The 25,920-nt window shown below is 37.9% G+C and overlaps 3 protein-coding genes and 1 long non-coding RNA gene across 5 annotated transcripts; 1 reads left to right on the forward strand and 3 right to left on the reverse strand.

Annotated features, from left to right (window-relative positions):
• Positions 1-592: 592 nt before the first annotated feature.
• Positions 593-3,087, reverse strand: LOC136417136 (ferritin light chain-like). The gene is made up of 3 exons (XM_066402676.1): positions 2,840-3,087; positions 2,451-2,573; positions 593-1,259 (listed from the first exon to the last, which is right to left on the reverse strand). Exons 1-3 carry the CDS (start codon positions 2,844-2,846, stop codon positions 706-708), a joined length of 684 nt encoding a protein of 227 aa, XP_066258773.1. The 5' UTR covers positions 2,847-3,087; the 3' UTR covers positions 593-705.
• Positions 3,088-3,425: 338 nt separating this feature from the next.
• On the forward strand, positions 3,426-5,471 carry LOC136417137 (ferritin heavy chain-like). Its single transcript, XM_066402677.1, has 4 exons — positions 3,426-3,717; positions 4,681-4,958; positions 5,102-5,251; positions 5,319-5,471. Exons 1-4 carry the CDS (start codon positions 3,654-3,656, stop codon positions 5,460-5,462), a joined length of 636 nt encoding a protein of 211 aa, XP_066258774.1. The 5' UTR covers positions 3,426-3,653; the 3' UTR covers positions 5,463-5,471.
• Positions 5,472-13,515: 8,044 nt separating this feature from the next.
• On the reverse strand, positions 13,516-20,712 carry LOC136417087 (uncharacterized). 2 transcript variants are annotated; one of them, XR_010752776.1, is made up of 3 exons: positions 20,304-20,712; positions 13,737-13,783; positions 13,516-13,648 (listed from the first exon to the last, which is right to left on the reverse strand). It is a non-coding gene; the product is annotated as an uncharacterized lncRNA (long non-coding RNA). The 2 variants fall into 2 exon arrangements; XR_010752775.1 differs by having other exon boundaries at positions 20,300-20,712.
• A 1,014-nt stretch (positions 20,713-21,726) lies between these two features.
• On the reverse strand, positions 21,727-25,652 carry Pcif1 (Phosphorylated CTD-interacting factor 1). Its single transcript, XM_066402515.1, has 11 exons — positions 25,484-25,652; positions 25,058-25,425; positions 24,531-24,684; positions 24,360-24,481; positions 24,178-24,310; positions 23,994-24,129; positions 23,741-23,941; positions 23,546-23,683; positions 23,200-23,489; positions 22,563-22,832; positions 21,727-22,508 (listed from the first exon to the last, which is right to left on the reverse strand). The coding sequence occupies exons 2-11, from the start codon at positions 25,419-25,421 to the stop codon at positions 22,289-22,291; spliced, it is 2,028 nt and encodes a 675-aa protein (XP_066258612.1). The 5' UTR covers positions 25,422-25,425; positions 25,484-25,652; the 3' UTR covers positions 21,727-22,288.
• Between the last annotated feature and the right edge of the window lie 268 nt (positions 25,653-25,920).

Here is a 25,920-nt window from a genome sequence, read left to right on the forward strand (position 1 = left end):
ATTTGTATGGTGTTTTAACTCTGGGTCTCTCAAGGAATGTTTCCAAGTAGTTCTGGAGAATTGCCAAAATTTCCTTTTTTCAGAAAAATTTCCACGATTCTCAAAATACCACCAGCATATCTGATTTTTTGGATGCAACGACATAGATACAACCATTTTATGCATGTACATCATTGGTATTTAAATTCGCTACTCACCATTGGGATCTTGAAAACCATAAGAGGTACGAAGCTGGTAAAAAACTTTTTCTTTTATTTGAAAAATTCTGACTGGTTCTGGAAATAATAAAAAAACGATAGTTGCTAAAATCGTGTTTATTTTATTCCGAACTTATTTAAAGTGATGAGTAAAAGTAAACGAAAATTCTTTATTGGGATTATTTGTCCCGTTTGCACAAAATAGAATCAATGGATTTATAATATGACGTTTCCGACGACCTACCTTTTTTTTACTTCTTTTGAAAGACCTTGACATTCAGAAAAAATCTTGTATAATGTATTAAGCAAATGCTTAATACACAGTGCAATAATAATTTCTCTTCTTTGCCCTCATTAAACAAGTTCTTCTTTAATAAACTGAAAGTAACGATATAGTCATAATGGGAGTTTTATTACTTTCTTAAGATACCACACAAATATACATACTGAGGCTTTATCTGAACTAAAAAAACAATAAAAAATACAAAGACTTATCTCCATATTTAACCTATTCCTGTAAATAGTTATCGAACAAATACAGTCCCAAAGAGGAATCTGCGCTGCTCATGATGTCGTTCAAATCTTTGGCATGTCCAGCCAAAGTCCTGATGGTATCTCTCTGCTTCTCCATAAACTTCTCTTCTAAATGATGAGCAATTTCTGGATCGTGGTGGTCGTCCTTGTGCCCGGAAGCCTCCCTGTGCAAATCGAACACTTTGCCTGCCAACTTCTTCTCGATATCCAGAGCTTTGCCGATGGCATGCAACTCGTAGAGTTCCAAGTTGGATTTATCGGTAGAAACTTCGGGCTCAATATTACCCAAGTCCATACGACCACCGCGAGAGGTGATATATTTAATGGTATCTATGCTATCTTCCCAAAGCTGGTCGGACAGGCCGCGAAAGAGTTTCTCAAAACCTGGACGGTTCTTTATGTAGTCGCCATAGTGAGTGGCCAAAAGGAGAAAATCAAACGAACGATGTATGAAGTTATTGGTTAAACGTTGTAGATCCGCTTCCACCTTATCAAATGCGCCATATTTGGCGTCACAATGCGCCAGTCCTGGAAAAAGAAGAGGCACTCGGCATTACTTCTTGACCTTTACGTGCAAACAGCTTTTGATGACAAAATGGAACACATTGTAACCAATATGTATTTATTGTTATCAAAACTTGGTCTAAGTACTCAGCAAACAATTGAAAAGCAGTTATTGTAATATTTAATAAGATTAACAGTACAAAACAAGTATGGATTTCAACATGCAAATGTTGATATTTAATGACGATAAATTGGTATTTTATCATTCAAATTATTCTGCTAATCGCCAGGGTTTTGCATGACTTGTCTGCAATGATAACATTTAACTAATTCAAACAATATTAACTGGTAATGACGTCTGTTCGGGGTATCCCTGAAACATTAAGAGAGAAAGAGCGATTGAATTAAACATGCTTTTTACTGAAATGACCTGTTATATCTCATCCGTCTTGTGTTTAAATGTTTGTCTATGAAACACCTATTGATCAAGTCCTTTTTTCTCAAGCAAAAAAGGTCGATTACGAAAAATGATTAAGCATGAGATTAAGGAATTAAAATGGCGTATCCTCCTGAAATAATCTACTGATTCTTGATAGAATCTTATCAGTATAATTATTTGCTTGAACAGCGCAATCCATTTTGAGTGGAGCATGCTAAGTAGACGATATTATTACTTAGGTGAGTATATTCAATAATCACTTATGCCACAGATTAATTTTTTTTTAAATATAATACACATGGGAATTTTATACTTAGTACCTATCGATTCCCCGCAAATTAAATTAATTCATGATGACATGTCTCGCTCGGTGTCTTCCCGACATGTGCTAATTGAATATGATGGTTCCGTGACTTTGCAAATAAAAAGCAATATCTAAACATAACAACAAAAAAGTCATCTCTTTGCATTTGCCTCAAAATCTTCAGTATTGTTTTTAGCTAATTGAAAGAGATGGCTTGAGAGAGGTGGCCAAAAGGTTTCTTATGACCTCACAATTTTGAGGGGAGGGTCTTTGTGGCGTTTATTAGTGGCTCCCTCTAAGATTGGAGAACTCATTCTTCACTACCTATTTTTGCAAAGCCAACAAGAAAAGTAGGCCATGAAAGTTTGACTTTGACATTATACCTATATTGCTATAAGAGTGAGATGGACCGAGAAAACAAAAGTACAACCCTAACGAGGGGCACTTTTTTGACAGTCAAATGAGTACTTACCAGCATCTCCCTTTACTCTTGCATCACAGTTGTCTTTGACGTTCAAGTAGCACTCTTCGGGTTCTGTTGCATAAGTGGTTGCAACCAAAGCAATCGCAATCAAAAGGAACATCCTCATGATTCCTGCAAACCAAAAGAAATAATCATTAGAAAAGATTTCCAATTTCTTGGATTGTCGAAATAAGTGAAAGTTAAGGAGGCAACCTAACCTAATATTAGGTAGAAAATACACTACAATTAAAACTTGCACTAATATATTGTTTAATAGATGAACGACTGGGATGCGAAACACTAAATGCTCAAAATGATCACTACACTTCAAAGCAAACGGGAATCTTTTGTGTGATAAGAATAGCTGCCTGATAAATGGGGCCAATGGAGGGTCTTACCTGGCATCTCGTCAGCGTAATCACAAATGATCCTTTAAAAACTCTCCTTTAGTATATTTCGTTTATATTCTAAACTTTAGTTGCTCTCGGTCTTTTGCACACGGAGAATCATTTGAAAAACACTTTAGTCTTCTTTTGTTTAGCTAAAAACACGGTGCGCATTTACATTTGGTCACTCGACCCATCGTCATAGTACAACGTTGCCACGGTTCATACGACGAACTTTTGCACTCGGTAAAGCGGTGTGCAAAAACGACTTAGAAGCAAAATAAACTATCAATACAGAGGAAAGGTAAGAAAATTCTAACGGTGCAGCACTATATTTATTTTTTTCATTTTCTGCAATGAATCTGCGTACAGTTGAGTTCAAATTATACAATAAATTAATAACTCATTTGGATTTTTTTGGGAAATAAATTCTACCCTAAAATCAAAGAACTGAATATTTCATATAGTGTGATCCCGGACAGAGAAAATTTTAACATAGCATAAATCAAATTTCATAATTCCTAGAACTTTGTTAATATCTGGCAACGTCGTCCAGATCTATTATGACGATTGGAACCGCGCGCACATTTGCACGCCATTTTTGTGTCGTTGTTCAGCTGTTTTCTGTTATGATTCTTGATGTTCATCGAAATAATTTAGTGTCGTGTGCAGTTTATAAGTAGAAATAAATTCAAAATTACTCCTTAAACGTTAGTTCGAATAGTCGTCCTTCTGCACCAGTGCGTGTAAAGGCGGTCTACCGACGTGGTTTAACTGATATTAAGACTTTTCTTTGTTGTTACTAGGATCCCACCAAATCATCACCATGAAGGTTATCTTGGGATTGTTCACCATTGTTTTCGTCCAATGTGCCCTAGCCGAGCTACATTGTAAGTATCCTACAAGTTTCCAGCGATTTCCCACATTTTTGAGACATTTTCTGTACTTGCTGAAAGACCCGGCTACCAGGCATGCGCGACCGTATTGTCGTGGCCTTCTCCGACCTTTGACATCTGGAACGACCTTGATACTCTAACAATTATTTTAAATCTTTAATTCTAATGCATTTTCTAGGCGGATACTGCAGGTCAAAGGCCCTGTGTTTATCTAGTTTCTATTTTATTATTAGAATCCGTCGGAATGTCACTCATAATATTGATATTTCAACCGCATTAGTAAGCTTGTTTACTGCGAATTCTTAAACGGAAAGATAAGGAAGGTTTTGCAAGTTACATATATTGGCTTTATTCTAGCATTTAGCGAGATTGAATAACAATAAATGCAGAGTATCCGTTTGAAGACTTCACGTTAAATTGTAATAGAAAAATGCATAAAATGGTAGTTAATATTCAGGCAAAATTGCTTAGAAACGTTTTCGTCGATAGTTTCCCTCATTCCCCTTATCAAAAATATACTAATCAATACACACCTTTGCCCCCTTACCTACTTATCAGGTATACAGTCATTCAAATATTTCATCAAGGAATAGTTTTCATAATGAAGTTATCTTCCTTGACAACAATAAAAACCGTCGTTACAGTCCAAGGACCCCGTTTTTCTGAAGATAAAATTCCTTTTTTCCCACAAATTGTCATATTTCTGCTCTTGAAAATTTCTCATTGAAACATGGACATTTATCGGTTTTTACGTGATTTTGATAATATCAAATATTTACTCTACAAATTATTCGAGGGTAAAAATACGTCCAATAATGACGATTTGCAGCAGCCTACGGCATTGCGTCTCAAATTACGGCTACGCCACGTGTTGTTTACTTGCAATGGACAACGGACACAATTAGTTTGCATTTTTCTCCATCTATTTTTACGAAGAAGGAAAATCTATATTTTCAGGCGAACACAAAAAGCCCAACATCCCTGTAGAATGGCTGGACGTAACTGACAGCTGCACTAAAGTGGTGAAGGCCCATGTTATGGAGGAGTTAAAAGCCGCCCTTCAATACATGGCAATGGGGGCTCACTTTTCGCGGGACCAGATCAATAGGCCTGGATTTGCCAAGTTGTTCTTCAACGCCGCCAGTGAAGAACGGGAACACGCTATCAAACTTATTCATTATTTACTGATGAGGGGACAACTTACTGATGGAGTCACTGACATGATTTTAAAGAATGTGAGCGGATGTTTGCTTTGTCCTTTACATTGTTGCGTTTGTTTCTGAGAATTAGTCAAATAATGGGGATTCTCAATTCGTCACGGGGAATCTATAGCATATACTAAGGTTACTGGAATTATATGATTTTTGTTATAAATTAGAATTTGGCTCCTACCGTTACTGAGTGGACAGATGCCGCTTCCGCCCTCAGAGATGCTGTTAAGCTCGAGGCTACTGTTACCAGCAAAATCAAGGGCTTGATTAGTGTCTGCGAGGGTTCAACTGCAGAGACGAAAATCAATGACTATCACGTAAGTTTTTTCCCTTTTTGTGTGTGTAAACAATTTTTTGTTACACATGAGCTAAATATTTTTCTAGTTGGCCGATTATCTGACTGGAGAGTTCTTGACTGAACAATACGAGGGCCAGCGCGATTTGGCAGGAAAACTGTCCAGTCTTGACAAAATGATGGACAGCCATGGGGTTTTGGGAGAGTTTTTGTTCGATAAGAAACTTCTTTAAACATAAAAACGTCAATTTAGTAATGTATAAGATTAGTTTGTGTTCTTACTGATTACTTTGATGTTTTTAAATAATAAATAAGTATATTCGTTCGAGAAAACTGTGTTTAGATTATTCCTTAAAGTACCAAATTATAAAATATTAGTGATTCGCAACGTACTGGTCAATAGAAGTACGTGTAGATCTCAAAACAATTCACCAAAAAATGTTTTAAAAATGCGAACACCCTGCATTTTAGCATAATATTAACATGGACAACCCAATTTCAATTGCCTGCCTTGTTAGCTCATTTTTGCCTCGAAATGGGGATAAGGAGTCTCTTATAAAGTTTCAGTTTTTTCTGGGCTTTCTGTTTGTTCGGCTGTAATGCTACTGATTTACTCCTAAGAGATTATCACTCGTATTGACCCAGATAGGAAGCATAGCAGTCAGATCCCGTCACTTGCTTCTACCTTGTCCATCTTCGGCAAGTTGCCCTTATTGATCTCATTACCAATTAAATATTCCAATTATCGCATATTTACGTGTTTACATGTCAGCCTGCAAGATGATATTAAACGTACCTACTCATAAACGTGCATACAGTTTTGATGTTATCTTCTGAAAATAATGGCATTCATAAAACGTAGCGAGCTCAAATTAAGTCTTTTTACGTGGATAAATCATCGATGATGACGGTTAAGCGCAGCAGGTCGATGTCAAAGCAAAACCTTTTGCTTTAGCGTTATGGCGCATTTTCGTGCGAAAAAGACCTAAATCGCGGTGACTTTTAGTGCCACTAGCTGTGAGGTTACGCATCATTAGGTGAAGGGTAAAGCACGCCTAACACGTTTGGGTATCAAGTGAAAGCAGTCAAAATACCAGCGAAATTCCTCAAATTCAGCTAGAACTAGAAGACTTATTAGGGAGAAGAATATGCCGACAACCGGGTCAAGCATAGCGAACTAACACTTGTCCGCGCTTTGCAAATATGGCAAATACTGCCGTTTTATGTGTAACAGCCTAAACAGGCTTTAGATCTATAATATGCATACTACACTGTGCTACATAGTCGTGTCTTGAATTAACCTGTAGAACCTATAAAACAAACGGACATATACACTTAGAATCAAGTTCGCTTAAGTTCTATTTTGCTGATCGCCGTCTTAATCGACATGTTCGCCAGCGACGAGTTAATGACGGCTATATTAAACACCAATTTGCGCCTCTTCACACCAAAATCTCCCAAATCATCTTGGATGTTTTGCATTTCTACGAACTCGAATTTGGACATGGCCGGTTCGAATTTGGTAAAATCAGGTGAACGCACTATGAGGCCTGTCACAGTCCGGTCTTCAGGACCGGAGGAAAGCCATTGAATAGGGAGATCTTGACCTGGGTAATCCTGACATACTTCTGGACATCCTCGGGGGACTCACAGGATGGGGAGGGACGGGGTTACTTGCGGGCAAGCTCCGGTTTAAGGGGGACGCTTCCTCCCAGTGCCGGCTTTATGGGGTAGGCAGACAAGAAATGGCGGCGGACTTTCCTAGTGGACGGTTTTTCTCGGAGATAGGTGGCGATGATTAAAAATTTCTCCCAGGGCGATATACTTTCTAAGGCCGGCCCTGCTTTCTCTCATTTGAAGAGCAGTTCTGGTCTGCGGGGTGGCGGTAATCGGCGCCCATTTTGGGTGTTCCACAGATGAGGTGTAGGTTGGAAAATTTTAAGTTTTGACAGGATTAAACATGTCAAGAGGTTTAGATGAGATTAGAAGAGGTGAGCGATGGACGTTTTGTGAGGAGAGAGATTGTGACGATGACAAGAGATGTGTGATGAGATTCTCGCAGTCAGGTAAAGGAAGTATTCGTATACCCCAGGGCAATTTTCGAGGAAGAGATCCTTTATTCTGATTTTTTTTCGGGGAGCTCCTTCCCAGGAAACAGAAACGCCCTTCTTCGGAAATGATTATCAGATCGCCAATAAGGGGAACTTTTGGTGTTAGAAGTCCATAGAATGCTGGTTCAGCAGGTATAATCTGCCCAGCTGAACAACTATCGCCACTTTCCCTGGCTCTTATTATCAATTCCGCAGTATTCTCTCCTACTTTTCGTACCTCCTAGGTATATGTTCTGGGGCATTTCCCACACCAATTAGCCACACCCCTGCCCTACAGAACAATAACAGTGCTCTCAGCACAATTACCCATTACTCATGCAGCAAAAACCAAGTTTCAGCCTTCACAAGTCCAACTTTTTAAAAAATCTATGGTAATAAACAGTTCGATTACAGTGCACACGCTGGGCAACCCTCCAGGAAATGCTCGCCCAAAGTGCAAAAAACCATACCTGCTCTGATTATGCATGCGGTAATATTATGATTTAATGCACATTGTTATTTTGCCCTGAAATGTGTTTTCACTACGGGTATTTCCAATGTCAATGTCGGTTATAAAAGAATTGTATTGATGATTGTCTATATCCGCCTTCCTGAGGGAGGATACGACAGTACTCGATTGAGGGAAAAAATGTCCTTATTTTTTCAGGGGTTGATCAGGATGGTAGCGATAGTTGCCGTGAGGTAATTCCCAGGTTGTGTCACATAGGACGTGAAAGCATACACCTACATTGACCCCCAATAGAATAAACCAACAACCAAATTATAGGAATTAAGCTTAGGCTGCGAGAACCGCATGGTTATTATCTGGTAAATATCAGCCTCGAACCACTCAATAACTAATTGCACCAAATTAAGCCTCCACAATGTAAAAACAAGACAAAATCGCCACTCGACCATTTCGAAGTAGAACGATTTTTCCCAACCATAGAAAAATGGTAATTACGTGTTCCAGACAAAGAAAACCATCGGTTTAGTCATGCCCGCGATTATCATTTAAAACATATACTTGCTTAATCATCCTCCATTAACGCAATTATTGTTAAATGTGTTTTTTGAAATAAATTTATATTAAAATACAGTCACGCAGAGGCAGATCTGCTATGCACCGGGTAGGCAGGCTCTACAGCCTTCCTTGACAAATTATTGTTATTTAATGGAGTAATTAGAATTTATAATTTTCTGGGAAAAGTGGTACCAAGCAGTCTAATCAGTGCGGTAATTATAAAGCAATATCGAAAATTGTTTAATGAGTTATATGACGTAACACCCACAACTGATACGAGGAACCCTCGAAAAGTCCGCAATATGGTTTCCATTAATTCGTTGAGAAATGCAATGGCGTGGCATGTAAGCAAACATGTTCTATAGCAAATATCTTTCAAACGATTAAAACGAAGGAAGTTCATAATCGCGCAGTGAGGTAATTGGATATATTACGGTGATTACACGCCAGCTCTAACGAGGTTTATTATGCCGTAATTGCCATATCTTTACTAATCGATCGATCTGCAAGCACAACTGCCAATTTTTCCTGTTCCTATGATCTTATCCAACATCTAAAAACATTTATTAAACTGTTGACCTTTTATTGGAAACAGTCAACCGAGCTTGGTGTATGTATGATTTTTTTCAATATATTGTATTAAATCGGATCAGGCTCGCGAGAGTGAATTTGGTCTCCCTAGCCGCCACAAGTAAGAGCGATTTGGGCAGGTGCTCGGAATTTGGTCGCAAAGGAGCCCTAAAAACTTCTGGCGCCAAAACGGAAATGCCCTCTTGACTCAATAAAATGAGAGAGGGAAAAAAGAGTGATTTAAATAACATTTTCGCGAATATAGCGGCGGCCACATTATTTAAACGAATGAGAATCAGTTACTGTGTGAATCAAATCCGATTCCAGAGAAAATGTTGGATCATGTGAATTAAGTGCGATCAGAAAAAATCGGTTGGATTGTGTGAATCAAATCCGATCAGAGAGAATCATTTGGATCGTATAAATCAATTGCGATCAGAGGTAATTAATTGGATCGTGTGAATCAAATCTGATCATAGAGAAAACGATGGATCGTGTAAATTAAGTATAATCAGAGAGAATGAGTTGGGTAGGATAAATCAAGTGCGATCATAGAGAAAATGTTGAATCGTGTGAATTAAGTGCGATCACAGTGAATCAGCTGGATCGTGTGAATCAAATGCGATTCACACAATTCGACTGATTTCAACTGATTCAAGTAATGTGACCAGTGTTTTATTCACTAAAATGTTATGAGGATCAGTCTACCCCCACCCTCATTTTATTGAGCCGATCGTTTTAAAATTTAATAAAACAACAACAATCACAAACGGTAATAAATAAAAATAAGATACAAAGAATTCGTTGATGTTGGCCCATGCACTCATAGGGAGTCGGCCTTAAAATGCGTGAAACAACTACGCATAAGGTGCGCGAACGATTTTTTAAAACTTGGATAATATACAGGGCGGTTAATTAAATGACCATGAAATCAGGTGAATAATACCGATAAATCACCCTGTATGTGTTTATACATACACATATATTATATAAGTATATAAGTTAAGTTTAATATCTCTTAAACTGGAATATTTACGATCAGCTAGCGTGATTCATTCCCATTGAATCATAGATGTCCCTGTATATGGCTGCCATTTCCTTGGAATAGAATGTTATTAATTATGCTGATCATGATATTCATCTTACTGGCAGATGAAGAACCTTCGCCGATCAACAAAAACCAATTTTGGGCGTTGGTCTAAAGTGCCTACATGCAACCATTAACACCTCGTATTATATAAACGCAAGTCATATAAAAGCAATATGTAAGCCTAATACATTACGTCATCGAAGTTGATTATTGTAACAAGTTGTTAATAAAAATGCAAACCGTGTTTGTAACCTTCACAAGGTCGTCTAAACCCAATAGCCACCACCTGGTACCAACCAGTGGGCGTGCTTAAATTTCTCTAAAAATTCTTCTGCTTTGAATAAGTTGGTTCTCTTCAGTATCTTGCAAGTACTAATTGATTTCAATTTGTATGTGAATTATTAAGTTCTCACTGTTATTTATGCAGGAACGATTGCCTTCAAGGAAGGAATGCGTTTAGAATTCAACTCTTGTGAATTTATAATCGTCCTTTTCACGCCTTTTTATGAAACTTGTCGCTTCGCAATGAGGTGCGACATGACAGGCACTCGTGATGGTACTGCCAAGATACGTATGCATGAACTTAAGAGAGCTTGATTGATTCTACGATTAATACCACGAAAATCCTGGTTGTGAGTACCTGCAAGCAACCTGCTCTAGAACCAATCTAGCAGCGCTAAAAACTGTAATATACTAACAATTACGGCGTATTATTGCACAAACAAATCTGTATCACTACATATGTAAACCGTCAAATAAAATTTAGATTTATCTTCGAACTGACAGCACACGCAATCAGCCTTTATTGTTTATGGGGCAACAAAGTTGGGTACCTTTTGCATAATGGTGTTGCTGCCTACCGGTGCGGATGGCAATCCAATCGAGCACACTTGCAAACTCAATCTAAGTTAATGGACGCAACGTGCAAATTCATCTCCTTAATCCTATCAAAACCGTCCGAGACAGCATGTTCTTTGATAAGGTCCGTTGTAATGGACGATAAATTATGCGCTTATATGTGCGAAAGATCAATATTCAAAGGCTTAATATACATATGTAAAGTAGGCATAGGCAAATATTCCGCACAGAGTTATAGGTTTTGATGTGGAGTGTTTCTGCAATGCTCTTTCATGCGTGAGGTGTGTAACAGTGTCGTGTTTAGTTTCAATTAAAGACAGTTTAATTTAACACTATGTATTGAAACCTGTTTATGGCCTATGTACTAGATTTTCCGGAAGGTAAATCTTTTCTCGAAATATGGCAACACGGATCGCGCAGAGACAACTGACGTCACAGCATCTGAAACCACTATTTTCTGAAAACAAAAGAGTGGCGCCGGGTTGCCATTTTCTGGGGTGAGTTGAATTCGTCGGAAGTTCACGGGATCACTTCAGAAAAGAGGCCAGAAGGGAAAAATTAAAATCGAGAAAGATGAAACTGGTGGCGCCTTAAAAAAAGAGAAAAGAAAGAACGCAATTGAGAAGAACTGGGAATTAAACTGTGAGCACGCAGCGCTGGTTAGTTCTTCGTTAAGTTTTGTGGCAAATTGATGAATAAATGTGATAAATGATTAAAGCAATGTTGCATTATAAATTTAACTCCTTTTGATGGAGATCAACATCCAAAGAATTAATTAAAATCCACTCTACCTTTATATGTACCTCTAAACAATTACAAAACCCCGAGACCCAGAATATCCATTCGTAGGTATGCAGGCCCGACATTCAATCACACATTAAAATGACGAAATCGGCTTTGATTAAATAGATTTAATTAACACCGTGTATCTTTACAAATACTGAGTCGAATAAATACAAGACTTTTTAATGTACATACAGCGGTAAGGCTATAAAATTCATATACGAGCCAGTCAAAATTGAATTTACCAATGTCGTAACATAAATCGAACAGTTAACGGCCCGGTACATTATTATGTAAGTCCGATTTGTATGTATCAAATGTTATGGTGGTGTCTAAGATTGGATTTAAACAGATTTTTTTAGTTGTCTCATATACAATCGCTGAAACGTTGCAGGAGAAAGAGCTAACGTAAGTGGCCCGATTAAGATATTATATTTGAGATATTATCAGTTCTCGCCAAAAAATGACCACTGAAAAATTATTTCTTCAAGACCAACCCGGTCATTCGGCTGATAATGCTGGACCATTAGTTTTCGGGCCCCCAAAAAAAACATGGCCTGGTTGAACCTGCGCTTGCATTAACTCTATCAGATCAAACTGTCGTTAATCAAGTACCGATACGCCCTAATACACCGGTACTGCTCATTAATTGTTTTCCATTTTTAATTTATTATTTTTATCTCGCGCACAATGGACACGGATATCGTTATTTATCCGAGCGAATAAATCTTGTCGTGGCAATGTCGTGATCGTATCTCTCAATTTGATTGGTCATTCTGGAGCCTATATCACTCTAGGTTAGAGCTGAGCTAGGAAAAAACAACCTAGATGCCTACGTTTTTAATAAATTATAATAAGTATTCAAGGTAAGTATACATGGCGTGTTTACGGATATGCTGCGGTCACGATAATGAGTCAATCTAAAGGAAACTTCTTGGCGTCCGGTGCGGTTGGACCTTAATTTTCTCAAAACTCAGTCCTACCAGCGTATGTATTTACAATGCAAGCCAATTACACCAATAACAGCCCATTAAAAATGAAATTGCGGCGATGGTATCAAAAAAAAAACCTAAACCGGGTCACCGGTTCGGGAAATTGGCTTATGCGGCAACACAAGGAAAACGTCTTTATTTGAAACATTAAAAAACCGGACCTTTGCTTTCGGAGATATCATGATCGCGGCCCACATGGACGGGAACATGCCCATTTCACCGAGAGCCAACAATGGACAATTTAGCAGAAAATCGTTATCTGATGAGAACTTTAATGGCCCAACAAACTGTTATTTTTAATTATTGTCGGTTATACATTAAGCACTTACCAGAAACTCAAGAAGGTGCGATTTAATAGTGGAACTTAATTTTACTATTTTGACCGGAATATTTGACTTAATCAAGTTCTGCCGTGCTCGTTTATCACTCTGTATATTGCCGCTCGATGTTCCATCATGTCCTTAATTATGAGCAATTAACTGCTATTCCATCGGTTTACGTTGATTTAACAGCTTGTTCTTGCGGGATTTTTAACACTCATTGATGATGTCCGGGGGCGGTTGCAACAGGTGGTATTAAGCGTGAATTGATGGGATGTGGTAGTTTCTTGTTAACTTCTATGATGGTAGCTTTAATAATAACATCCCGATTTCAAAACACCTTAAGATCATTATTATGATTTTCAAGAATTGTCTCCGTGAGTTGATTTGTTTATCCTCAAAAGGGCCCTTCTGAACAGATACGCCCCGATTGTCGTATAATTCGAAGAGGCGATGAATGCTCAGGATCAAAAATCAGAATCGCGCCGTGAAGGGGTTAAAGAAATTCAATGAAATCGAGGGCAAAATAGTTTCATGTCACTCAGGGCAAGCCTTGGCAAGTTGGGCGTCATGGGCGAAATGTTTACTTACCACCCTCCTATCCCTAAGCAAAACCGCCGACCAGGAAAGTGCACCCCGTTTCTGATCTGTCGCCCAATCTCGCCCCTCATAGGGCCGATCCTAATGTCACACTGTAATTAAAGTCTTTTTCAATTTCGAAAAAATAAATACGCCACTAATTTTCTTATTTTTTAAAATTATCACTAAATAAATACTTACAAAATCGGGTATTGAATGCTGCAGGTTTCAAAAGTCAGATACGGGTCCTGCGAGAATTAAAGAAATTAGTTAAAACAGTTCTATGCCACTTTGCACACCGGAGAAATGATGGGCGCATTCAGAGAGTGTGCAGCGATTAATCGCTGCAACGTTTCAAGCGAGAATTCGCTGACTGCTTTTCGTCTGCAGCAGCTGTGAACTTAATTTGATAAGTATTGAAGATTCAAAATTCCGCTTTTCCAGCAAAATACGCTTTCCCGCTTTAAATAGCCGCTGCAGCGAAATGCGACCGCTGCAATCAGCGGTTCTGCTCTCTGAATGCGCTCGTGGCATATATGCCACTGATTTTCGTGTAATTTCAAGCATCAAAAATGTGCATCTTTAAGGGACTACCATAAAGAAGACGACCAGAAGGACATATGGTGGCCTTAAGTCTAAACTTCAAGAGCGAATTTGGAACGGAGACTGAGACTTTGCGAGGTCCTGCATTCGGCGGGTTACCATACTGTAACCATAACAGTACCATCCAATTTGGCTGGGCTCGAAACGAAATTTTGTAGATACCAATTGCGGTTTTGCAATGACTTATTACGAGTCATAAGTGTGTGGTGTATAATTTTCTTCCCAGGTTATATTACCGAGAAACCTACTTCTTTGCCGAATATATTAAAATGATCTATGGTGAGAGGCTTTCGCAGGTAAAATAAATGCGTCCAATGTTTCAAAAGCGATTATTATTGATGGCACTGGTTATCAATATTCGAAAACCTCTTGATTAAGCTATTATACTTTACATACCCGCATGGACAGGTGGTAATTAGCGTGAAGTTGAAAAATTCTAATCTATGAGTATGCAAAAGCAAACAAATGTTTAATTAGGACTTATTTCAGATGTCATTGTCCATCAGGGTGGGTAATTTTTAGACATGCAGGTCGCGGGAAAGACTTAACGTTATCTTACTATTTCGTATCTCAATTACGTAATCAGTTTAATTAATTGCTCCCTCAGAAATTCCTATTCTAAACGCATTTCTCGTATAACAACCAACATAACTGACTTTCAATTTCTGCGGGCACCACTCTATACCACGCATTGGCAAACTGAGACATAAATGCCATTTCGAGCTGGTGTGGTGGATTCTCCACATTGCACCTGGCAGTGCCTACATGCCTTTTTTCCATCTATCTCAGTCCAAATAAGGCAAAAAGCCAGTCCGATACTTCGGCCCAAAAAAGATTTATGTATTGGCCAATGAACGGCTTTTTCTTCCTTAAAAGTTTTATTATGCAGCGCATTTAACATATACCACTCCAGCCGGTCGAGCCGATTCAATTAAATCTGATCAATCTTAAACGGATGTTATAGTCCTGCTAATAAGATTTCTTGATGAGCAATTTTCTAATGTCTGCTGATAGCGAATTGGATATATTCGACCTAGATCAGGTCCCCATGAATGTGGAAAGCTGATAAATTATTGTTGGAAAAAATTCTTTAAGAGGCTTTTTGAGCTCAATAAAAAAACAGACAAAAGAGGCCTAGAACGACCTAGAAAATATCTAAAACGACAACGCAAATTCTAAAACAAACCGATCTTGAGACCAGTCCATATAGTATAGCTTCAAAAGGTAAGTTGACGCTCAAGTTGAGAGCGAAGCTGGCAAGCTGCAGAGATGATTCTTTTAACGACTTTAGTTGTAGCACTAGCTGTAACATAATAACGTAGTTCACGAACTGCAAGCTGCAGGACAAATCGATTAAGGCGAGACAGTTATATAAAGAAATAAGTTGCAGATTCGTAATTAAGGAGCTTCGAGAATAGAGACATTGGGAAGTGCACAGCAAATCTCCCAATATAGGATATTGAAGAAAATTCCCAATATCGATAATTATTTCTTTAATTAACGTCAGATATGCTTGATTGCGTGCTCAAATCCGACTTTTGCAACGAGCGCATTCTTAAACTGCTAATTCAGAGTAGATTTACACTATACCGGGTGTATTTTTAAAAAAGGTGTCACCCCCCAGATTTCTAGAAGTGTAAACTATAGATAAAAACACTGAGGCAAGTCAATCTTAGAATGGAGGGGGAAGACAAGAATGAAAAAAGCTCTCACCCCGATCTATATTATTGGGGGGATGGAACCCCTTCGTTTTTCTAAATAGATAACATGGGTCAAGTGACACATCATTATAAAGGTCTTCTCATTTTTTAAGCAACCGTGCCAAAATTTTCATAATTCTTAATTTTTCAAGAGATATTCAAAATTAATTCTATTATCTTCGATGCACTAACATAGTACAAATAGTCTTCAAACTCTCGTTGCACTCCTTTAAACATCTGTTGTGGCATGTTACAGCAGCTTCTACAATTCTACGATGTAATACTTAGAGATCCCGTACAGGAGTCACGCAGCCCACGCTTTTAAGGTATCCCCAAAGAAAGAAGTCGAGAGGTGTAAGGTCGGGATATCTAGCTGGTCACTCGACGGTACCTTTTCTTCCATCCATTTATCAGGAAAGTTATTATCAAGAAACTGTCTAATCGGTAAAACATAATGTGGAGAGGCACCATCCTGCTGAAAATGTAATAAATCCTCATCCATCAACAGGGATCCATTTTTATTCTTCTTTTGATAATTTCAGGGAATGGTCCATTTTTTCAACTAAATATGAATAAAAAAGCCAGAATTTTGGCACGGTTGACCCCGATTCTCTATTTAAAATATATTGTCGGTCGCAAGTGAGAATTTTTTTCATTCTTCGCCTTCCCCCTTCATTCTACGGTCGACATCTCTCAGCATTTTTAACTACAGTTTACGCTTCTAGAAATTCTCTTCTCTCTGGAAGGCGGCAAGTTTTTAAAAATACACCTGGTATGTAATATAACATAGTTCACTCCATTGCTGTGCTGAAAAGTTCCTAAAATTAAAGCTGCAAGAGTGCCATGATATTTCTTCTAAGGAAACGATGCTAAAAAACTAACGTCTTCCCTCACCTTGAGACCCTACTTCCTTATTCGAGAACGTTTATGCCTAAAACTACCATTTTTCATTCGCGAAAGCCGAAAAACCCTGCAATTTATGTGCAGTTGCGGATTTTAAATGGAAATCTAAACGCACATAAACAATTTAATGGTGTATGTTTCAGAAAATTATTGACTTATTTATCCGCAGCTTATTAATGCCTCGAAAGCCTTTATGTGTGGTCTCACTACATTAATTCTATCATAACGTCTTAGGCAAAAACCTACCGGCTATTTGGTTTCAGGCTTTACGTAATAATTGCTGATTCGGTTTAAGCAAACTGAGAAATGAGTTTGCGTAATCAGGCACAATGTTTGTTTAAAATATTATGTCGAATACCACTAAAATATTGGAGCTTCTAAAGTCGTGACCTAGAAACAATAATCTATTACCTATTAGACTATTCCTTAATTAATTTCCAGACGAAATTTATGGCCGGTCAGTTGCGATGATTAGAAAAGAAATGCACGAATTTGACCGACTGAAATTTTCAGCGCGTTACCTAAAACCCATTCGAGTGTGACTTGGTAACCTTAATGCAGAAGACTGCAGTAGAAGGTACTTACGAAATTCTTATAAGAACTACACTAGAGCTATGCGGAAATGTATTTTGAAAAATCCACGTCATCGCTAATTATCTCAGAAACTGGCCTGAAAATATTTGACAAGGCCGGTCATATCAAAGCAAACATATCTATTTATTAGAATGTCTTGATTTGAACGTAGGATTTTTTCAGAGTCGCACTAAATTACACGCTTCATAATAATGATAAAGGAGAACTTGCTTGCGGGGGCAGCCAACATATACAAATGATACCATGCAATAATTAAATTAATTTATATGGATTGCGTGTGTTGTTGAATTATTGTAAATTTCCATGTGGAGTTTTTTTATGATAAACGAACAAAAACAAGAAAAAATAAACCATTTGTAGGTACACGCTGGAATGTGTACACGTGGGAGCTTCTATGATTATATCTAAAAATGGTCGAAATGGATGTTAAAAAACCGCTGTGCGGAAAAACCTTCAGGCATTTAAATAGGTATATGCAGGGCGCATTTTTTTGACGATTATTGAAGGGATCTCGGAAACTAACAGAGTTACGAAGTCGCATGAAAGGGGAAAAATTGCAGCTTTAGTGGACCACTTTAAAACCAATTTTGATTTCTTGAAAAAGTCCTTGGTTTACTGGATATTTGGCAAAAACCCAATTTTGTCGATTTCTATTAATCGATCTAGCTGTGTAATTATTGGTTCGAGAGAAATTATGTAAATACAAATATTGTAGATAATCTTGCCCTGAAAAAGATAGGATAACCAGATTTTTTCTCATTTTTGAGATATGGCATGAACTCACTGTTTTTTTAATGAAAAGCATAATAGGTTATGACTTATTTAAAAAGGTATTTTCTCAAACTAATAAGTAGACAATTATTTCTCAAAATGGCGGACTTACAGCCCTTTTTTAATCCAATATTGGAATTTTAAGATAGTTGACCACGAAATCGTTCATATTGATTTGTTTGGTACTGACAGATATAAATTTAAGTCTTTGAATTGCTTTGATAAGAATGTTTCAAATTGTGAAACAATCTAGTACCTATTAATGAACAATTATCTATTAATTACCCAATGAATTATCAATAATATATATGTTGAAAAAGCCCTTCATTGTTATCTACGCTTGTATTGCATCACTTCAAAACTGAAATTGTAGTTTTTCTAATTGAACGCCCATCGATAATATCGAAAGCTTCCTCAATCGCTTCTCTAAGAGCTTCTACTGATTCATATTTTTTTCTGAAAACTTCATTTTCTATTGTTCAAAATCTATTTGCATATATTTACATAATTTCTCTTAGAACCAATAATTACACGGCCCAATCGATTAAAAGACAAAATCTGGTTTTTGCTAAATACCTAGTAAGTCATGGACTTTTTCAAGAGACCAAGAGTGGCCTTAAACTGGTCCCCTAAAGCTGCAATTCTTTTCCCATTTAACCGATTTCATAATCGCCGTAGTTTCCGCGATCCCTTCACTAATCGTCGAAAAAAACTCACCCTGTATAATCAAGTACATTTTTTTACAGTAAGAATGTCAGATCTACTCCACTTAATTACCCCGCAATTATTGCTATTATTAATGATTTTTCTTATATACCCCGATGCGTTAGCGCACAATGCGCTGAAATTAGTGATTGAAAAATTAGGATTTGAATAAACGGTTTATTCCGAGCCATAATCTTAATTAAAAATCTTTTCATTATACGCGCTGTAACACCTTGCGCTTCACGGGGATTCAATCGTTTTTGATTTGCTATTCAAGAAATGCCTACTCAGATTATCTCTCTAAATACTCTAATAAATGATCGGACGCGATGCCAGCTTATTAATATGTGTAGGTACCAGGTGAAAGAGTGATAATAAAATAAGTTTTTTTGTGAGTGTCGATAGCGTCAGGAATCATGAAATCTAAGGAATATTATTTCTATATTCCAATTACGGCTTCCTCCTTGCGGCAATCGGCACCAACTCTGCTAATAGTTGAAGCTTCATTACGCCCGAGCTATGGGAGTCGCTAATTGCTTGTAACAATTTTTAGCCTAATTGGATTTTTGTTAGCTACTTATTTTTAATCGGCCCATCTGCAATCTTTTGATATTAAAGCTTTAATGGACAAATTGACCGAAATAACTAAATTACTGTGAGGGGAATATAATGCATGCACTTAGCAGAGGTTTTAACGGTGTTTTTGGATGCTAATGATATTAACAAAAATTACATAATTACGGTCCTGCATTCCTCGGGTCCCGCCCCCTCGTTACGCAAGGCAGTGTGCAGGTCCGTCTTTGTAACAATAAATAAACTTGCAAATAACTGTGTTAACAGAACAGATCGAATGAATATGCAAATCACTTGGTCCTGTATCGATTAATTCCGATCGGGGTGCAATAAATTTGTCTATCTGTTATGGGGTATTAGACATATCAATGTTATTTAAATAAACATAAACCATACATCACAGGGAACTGTGGCAAAGGAACTGGGAGTTCGAAGAAATGACTGAGATATAGATGTTAGATGACTGCCCGGGGCTCGTACGTATTAATACAATGGGTAATTACATTACTAATAACTGGTTTTAATCGACTCGGCATCTGTGCTTTACAATTTATAACAAGTTTATAGAGATAATGCAGGATTGATTGCATATACGATACATCAAGATAGTTTTCTCCACAATCCATGATAACCAAGTTTGTAGGCAGGAAGCTCGTTTTTAATTGGAGCTTCACAATTCAACAATTAGCTGTTATTCCGTTCCTAATAAGTGGAAATTAAGGAGGAATTTATTTACTATGAAGCCATTAATCGACGAGTCAATCTTATCAAAATATGTAAAATATTGTAATGCGTCCAACTCAGGAAAGCTGCGATATCAATTTCCTTCTAAAGAGGAACACGTGCGGATTAGATATATTTTGTATAAATATTTATGTGGATTCTTATTACGACCGATAAATAGAAATTACTTACTTACTTACTTAACACCCATCCGCGTACGCAGGTTGCACTTCCCCTTGATTACGGTGCATCGAACGGTTTATCGTCAAATGAACATCTTCCGTTTCTTTATTAGTTCTGCATATTCAATATTTTGCTTTCAATTTTGTTCACCTAAAAATGTGCATAATCAATTTCCCAAACGTCACCGAATAATGTCCAGGTGTTGCGCATTCTTCACAGTTCGAGCTGACCTTAGATGATACTCGCAACTACATAAAACAATTTGAAACACCATAGATTATACAGTTAATCAATTCGCGTATTTATAGCAATTATGTTACGTGTGTTTATGGCTTGAACATTACGGGAAAATTTAACAACCCCACGTTCAACACACGGCTGGAATTATCTTAATTAACGAAATGTCAACTTGTCGACGGTAACTCTGCTAAAGCGGTCGTTATCTGACATCGAGTCCACTTCATAGAAAATCCATTATAAAGTCGTGAAACTCTAATGAGTGTTTATATTATATATTTGGCGTATTTGAAGCCGAGATTGGAAGAGCTGGTGGAAATGTTCCACATAACTAAGGCTTTTGACAATATGGCGAACAACGAGATGAAGGTCACGATATTATGATCTTTATGGCGGACCTGTCACTGATCCTCGTTAATTTGTCTCGGCCAACCAGAGCGCGGCAATATGTACAATAAATGAACCGAGAACGAACCGAAGACAAAGTGAATTACTGACCGTTAAAGTTAATTGACTAGCGACAAGTGATTCTTTCACTTGATCGTCCGATTTTTTCGATCCGTCCAGTCACGACCGCTCGTGCCCCAAACTGTGCTTATGGTCAGTCAAGCACGGGAAAAATATCTTTAGTCTACATCTATGTTTATGGAAACTGCTAGGCTTTGCCAAAGAAAACCTGTAGGGCGCACTTATACCATGAAGTGGTCATTGCAAATGTAACGAGATGATGTTAACGAAAAGAGTGTGATTATAAAGCAACGAAAGGACAAGTTATCGGTAAAAAAGGAGAGAGAACTTCGTCAATTGCCATCGGATCACAATCAGGTTTGGTATACTGGATCGCGAAGTTTTAAGAGTCCATATCTTGGGATCCAGAAAAGCAATTTCATGAAAAAGAAAGACTAAACTAATCGCGTTGATGAGCTCTATAAGCCTGCACACATATTGCTTTATAATAGTAGGAGAACTACTTACTAGTAAAATGAAGTTTCTTTAAATTGCATTTCCAAAACCTAAATTATCCATATATGTTGAACGTTGGAGATTTCTTTGGAGGGATAGCGGTTTCCGGCGGAGTGAAATAGGAGGCATTGGGAAGCGAAAAGAGGAAGGAATATAGTGCTGAGATTTTAGTCAGACCAGGGAACAAACATATTGTACTTTAGTTTTTCAGTCTGCTTCATGTTCAAAAGGCATCATTTTCAACTTCGGTTTCTATTAACAAAAAAATACAGCAAAATCGTGGCTTATAAATGAAGAAATAATAACTTACATTACATACATTTTATGTATACTTAATCGATTAAGATAAATCTCTCTATTATACTATAAAGAAGGAAGAAAAATCGTTCGTATGTATAAAAGGGGGTGTACCTATGTCATTATTTACATGAGTCGAATCTAAGTTAATCTGCGACGACCGAGTTTCCGTTAACTTTCAGGTACGTAAAGTTATTTCGAAAATGCCGCGTTAAGGGTGCCTCAAATGCGAAGACTGGCCGCAAAAACAAATGAATAGTTTTTTGGACGTAAACCTACCTATTGTATGGAGAGCACAATTCAGTCGACTAGATTTCTATTGCACCCAAAAAATTAGAATTCTATGCGAACCTAAATAAATGCTGAAGGACGAATCCCGAACTAAAATGCATTTAACACCTAAATTTCTAGTTTCTGAAAACAGGACACCCTTGGCCAAACCCTACAACGAACCTCTCTAAAAAGATCTCCAGTACCACCATAAATGATACTGCTTCAAAATTATGTAGAAGCAATCACTTCTTGCGGCTTGTCTGAAGTACTACCTTGCCTGGTAGGACTCAGTAGTTCCTGTCGGTCTCTCTCTCGCTCCCTTCCTGGCCTGAACGCCTCTAACAGCGCCTGTACACGTTCCTCTGTGGGCTCCCATTTATGATGTCCCGCAGCATTCTGAAGCCAAACAATGACAGTGCCATGATTTGACCGCACGTTCAATTCCGTTCTAGAGAATTAAAATATCAAGATGTTGAGACCCAAAATGAAAATAAAACCGAACCTGTTCAAAACATGCTGGAAACCATGCCGGAACTCATGTTCATATGCGGGAATCGTCACTTGTTTACGCTTGAATTGGCTGGATTCAAGTCGGACCAAGGCAGCAGGGGTCGGCTCTCGATAGTCGGGAACTAACACGACAAAACTCAAAGGTTCAGGACTGTCATTTAAGAGTCGTTCCATGTGGTTCACCGATGCCTCCATTAGTTCCTCACAGTAAGGAGGGTTGGCTTCAAACGATCCAGAAACAGCTTTTAATTGTAAAAAAGGGCTGAAAATAAATTTGGAAAATAAAATCCAGACTTTTAAAGAGTTTTATACAGATAGCAAAAGGTTTTTGCCGGTAATGTGCGTTTCTTTCTCAACATATTAACAATAAGTGCGTGTGTAGACTGGTAAATTTGCAGTCGCCAAATTTTCAAGAAATATTTTAATCACTTCCATATAAAACTTTTTTAGTAACATTTCTTCAAAAAGAATCATTTACTGATTATGTAGTAAAGACTTTGGGAAAATTTGCTATTAATTATTGTTCCTGATTCCAAAACATAATTTACTTAAGCGCTAATTCACAACTGGAGTAACTTTTTAACTGATTAGTTAGGATTTAGGTTATTGATTATAATCTAAGCTCTCACCCTCGGCTGCCAAAGTACGAATCGCAGTCGCCAAAAGCGGAACAATACTGTCGGAAATAGCAGTTCAACGGGGAGGAAAAACACTCAAATGTTACCCCAAAAGCCCTGTTCAAACACTCGAAAACCGTCACCGGCAACGACTGCTGTGTGTCTCTAAAATCCAAGTTGGCATTGTTCGGTGAAGGATTTACCCCCAAAAAGGTGGCGTAACGTTTGAGCATCACCCATACCCGGGGGATGAATAATTCGAATTTTCGATCGTCGAAACAACTATGCCGGTATAACTGTTCCTACATAGAGAATATAGTGAAAAGTTGGTAATAGAGAGAGGATGCGGAAAATGTACCAATTTTTGAAGATATAAGCTGTTAATAGCCAAAGAATCTCCCTGAAATCTCAGTACTGCTTGGTCCCTATCTGGCAAATATTCTACAACAGGCAGTCGAGGGCAGCCAATGGCAAACTGCACTGGATAACACCATACCTATTATAGAAAATAAAATATTACTTTATTTCAATATAATATTATACAAAAAATTACTTTTCGCACAGTCTGCGCGGCAAAAGGATGTGGTGGGAGCTCCATGCCATGCTCCTTGAGGGAGTTATTCGATTTTTCTCTAACTTTTTTAGCATATTCACAGGACAAATTGTACAATTTTAAACAAATCCCTTCAACCGAAGCTCTCACTGTTTCCGTTAAATGCGGCTGACACTGTTGCTTCAAATGAGCTAATCGGTCCTTCATAACAAAACAATGCAATTGTCACATATTTTGGGTAATAAAAACAAACCTGAAAATCATCGTAAGTGGCTCCCACTGTTTTCCTCAACCATTGGAACGTTTCATCAACATTCCATTTCACTACTTTGCGGCTCTCCGCTTCAGCATTCCTTGACTCCATGATTTTTTTAGCTGCCTCGGCCCACCTACATTCACACCTTCAAATATGTTCAACTTTTTGCAACCCAGTATACCTGGATAGCTGCTTCCTTGCATCTCCAGTAAACTTTGGCCTGACCAGCTTAATGGGAATGTCATTCATAATTTCCCTGTACATAGACAAGGATATTTCTGGATAACAATTGCTTGGCAGCAGTGGATCGTACCCTAAAAGCCCTGATTAACAAAAGAAAATGATCGATACCAAAGTAAGAACCTGTATCAATGACTTTTCTCTCCATCAGCCACCTGTTGAAGGAATCCTTTGGGGCATCGATTGATTCTCTAGAATGACACAACTCTTGGTAGCACTGCCTGAGCTTTGAGAGCCAAGCACATCTATAAAACAACGTAAGTGACGATTGAAGGCTGACAACTGAGTCATTACCTATAAGCCTCTATTTCAGGATGCGAATGCATGAATATACACGGTGGTCGTTCGAGAATTATCACATTTGTGGGAATTTCTAAGTCCCAAGGTCCAGCCAAGATGAACTTCTTCGCTTGTGGACCTTGGATGTCTTCTGAAGCTCGCCTCTTGCCTGAGAAAGATCATGTAGAATTTAAAAGCTTATAGTTAAGGCTTATGGATACATTAATAAAATGAATGAGTGGTTTTTGAGGATTTGACAGGACCTAAAGGCCAACAGATGAAAATGGTAGCCACTTTAAGCCAATTTCATACTAGAGAAATAGCACAATGGTCAGAAATTACCATTGTGTATGAGTATAACAGTTCTCATTAAACCTATTTTGAAGGTATTTGCTTTAGTTTGTACCTGACATTGCATTTTCAATCCAATGTGTTACTGAAATACTTGACACAGGGCTTCATCATTGGTTATTAATAAGGTGACAGTAAAGCAAATTGCAATAGAATATTCCTCATAAATTATTCTTCATATTGTTAATTACCTAAAGGCACAGGCGTATGTATAGGTTGTGGAACTGGCAGTTGAGGGAGCACAGATATGCCCAAGGGATCAGTGATGGGATCGAACTGTGGCTTAGCCAAGGAAGGCATCTCCCACAAACTTTCACCAGTCAACTTATTCCAGAAATAGGGCCTGTTTTCCCTTTTCGACCAAAACTTCTTCCAGCCCTGCTGAACAAGTTCGAAAGGTAGCTCATACTCGAATCCTTGATTTGCTGGGGGACCCTGTGGAGTTGTGGGCATTGGCATATGGGGATGTGGTGAACTAACTGGAGTTGCATTTCCATCAACAGGGGGCCAAGCAGGGCGCTCCTCTGGAGCTTTTACCTCTGTTTCCTCGTTCATACTCCTCTAGTGTTAATTTGTTTATTGTTAGATGATTTAGCATAAACTCGTTGTAGGCTTACCGAGGGACGACCAACGAATGTGTCCTATCGATTGAGCAATTGAAAAGCACTGATAAATAAGGGAAAATCGAGGTTGAAAAACACGCAATTCGTTTCAGTCATGATTCACAGGAAAAAATTTCGTACACTTCCACTTACGACGCCATTTGCTAACTGAGAAAATGAAAATTCTCAAAACAAGCTAAAACCGCCAAGGTCAGCGCCGCTCGCGTCGAGAGCGGATGCTTCATGAATTAAAAGGATTTGATACAAGATAGGAAATCTGTATTATTTTATGAATTTTAAAAAGCATTATAATACACAATATGACATGTAATTTTCATTAAATGTCTATAGGAGATCAGTTTTTAAAGAAAAAATATTCCAAGAGAGGACTAACCGACCATTATTTACTTTATATTTCTTCATAAGGTATTGTTAAGTTCTCTTGTAGATGT

Source organism: Euwallacea similis, chromosome 26, assembly GCF_039881205.1.
Source record: "Euwallacea similis isolate ESF13 chromosome 26, ESF131.1, whole genome shotgun sequence".
Taxonomy (NCBI): domain Eukaryota; kingdom Metazoa; phylum Arthropoda; class Insecta; order Coleoptera; family Curculionidae; genus Euwallacea; species Euwallacea similis.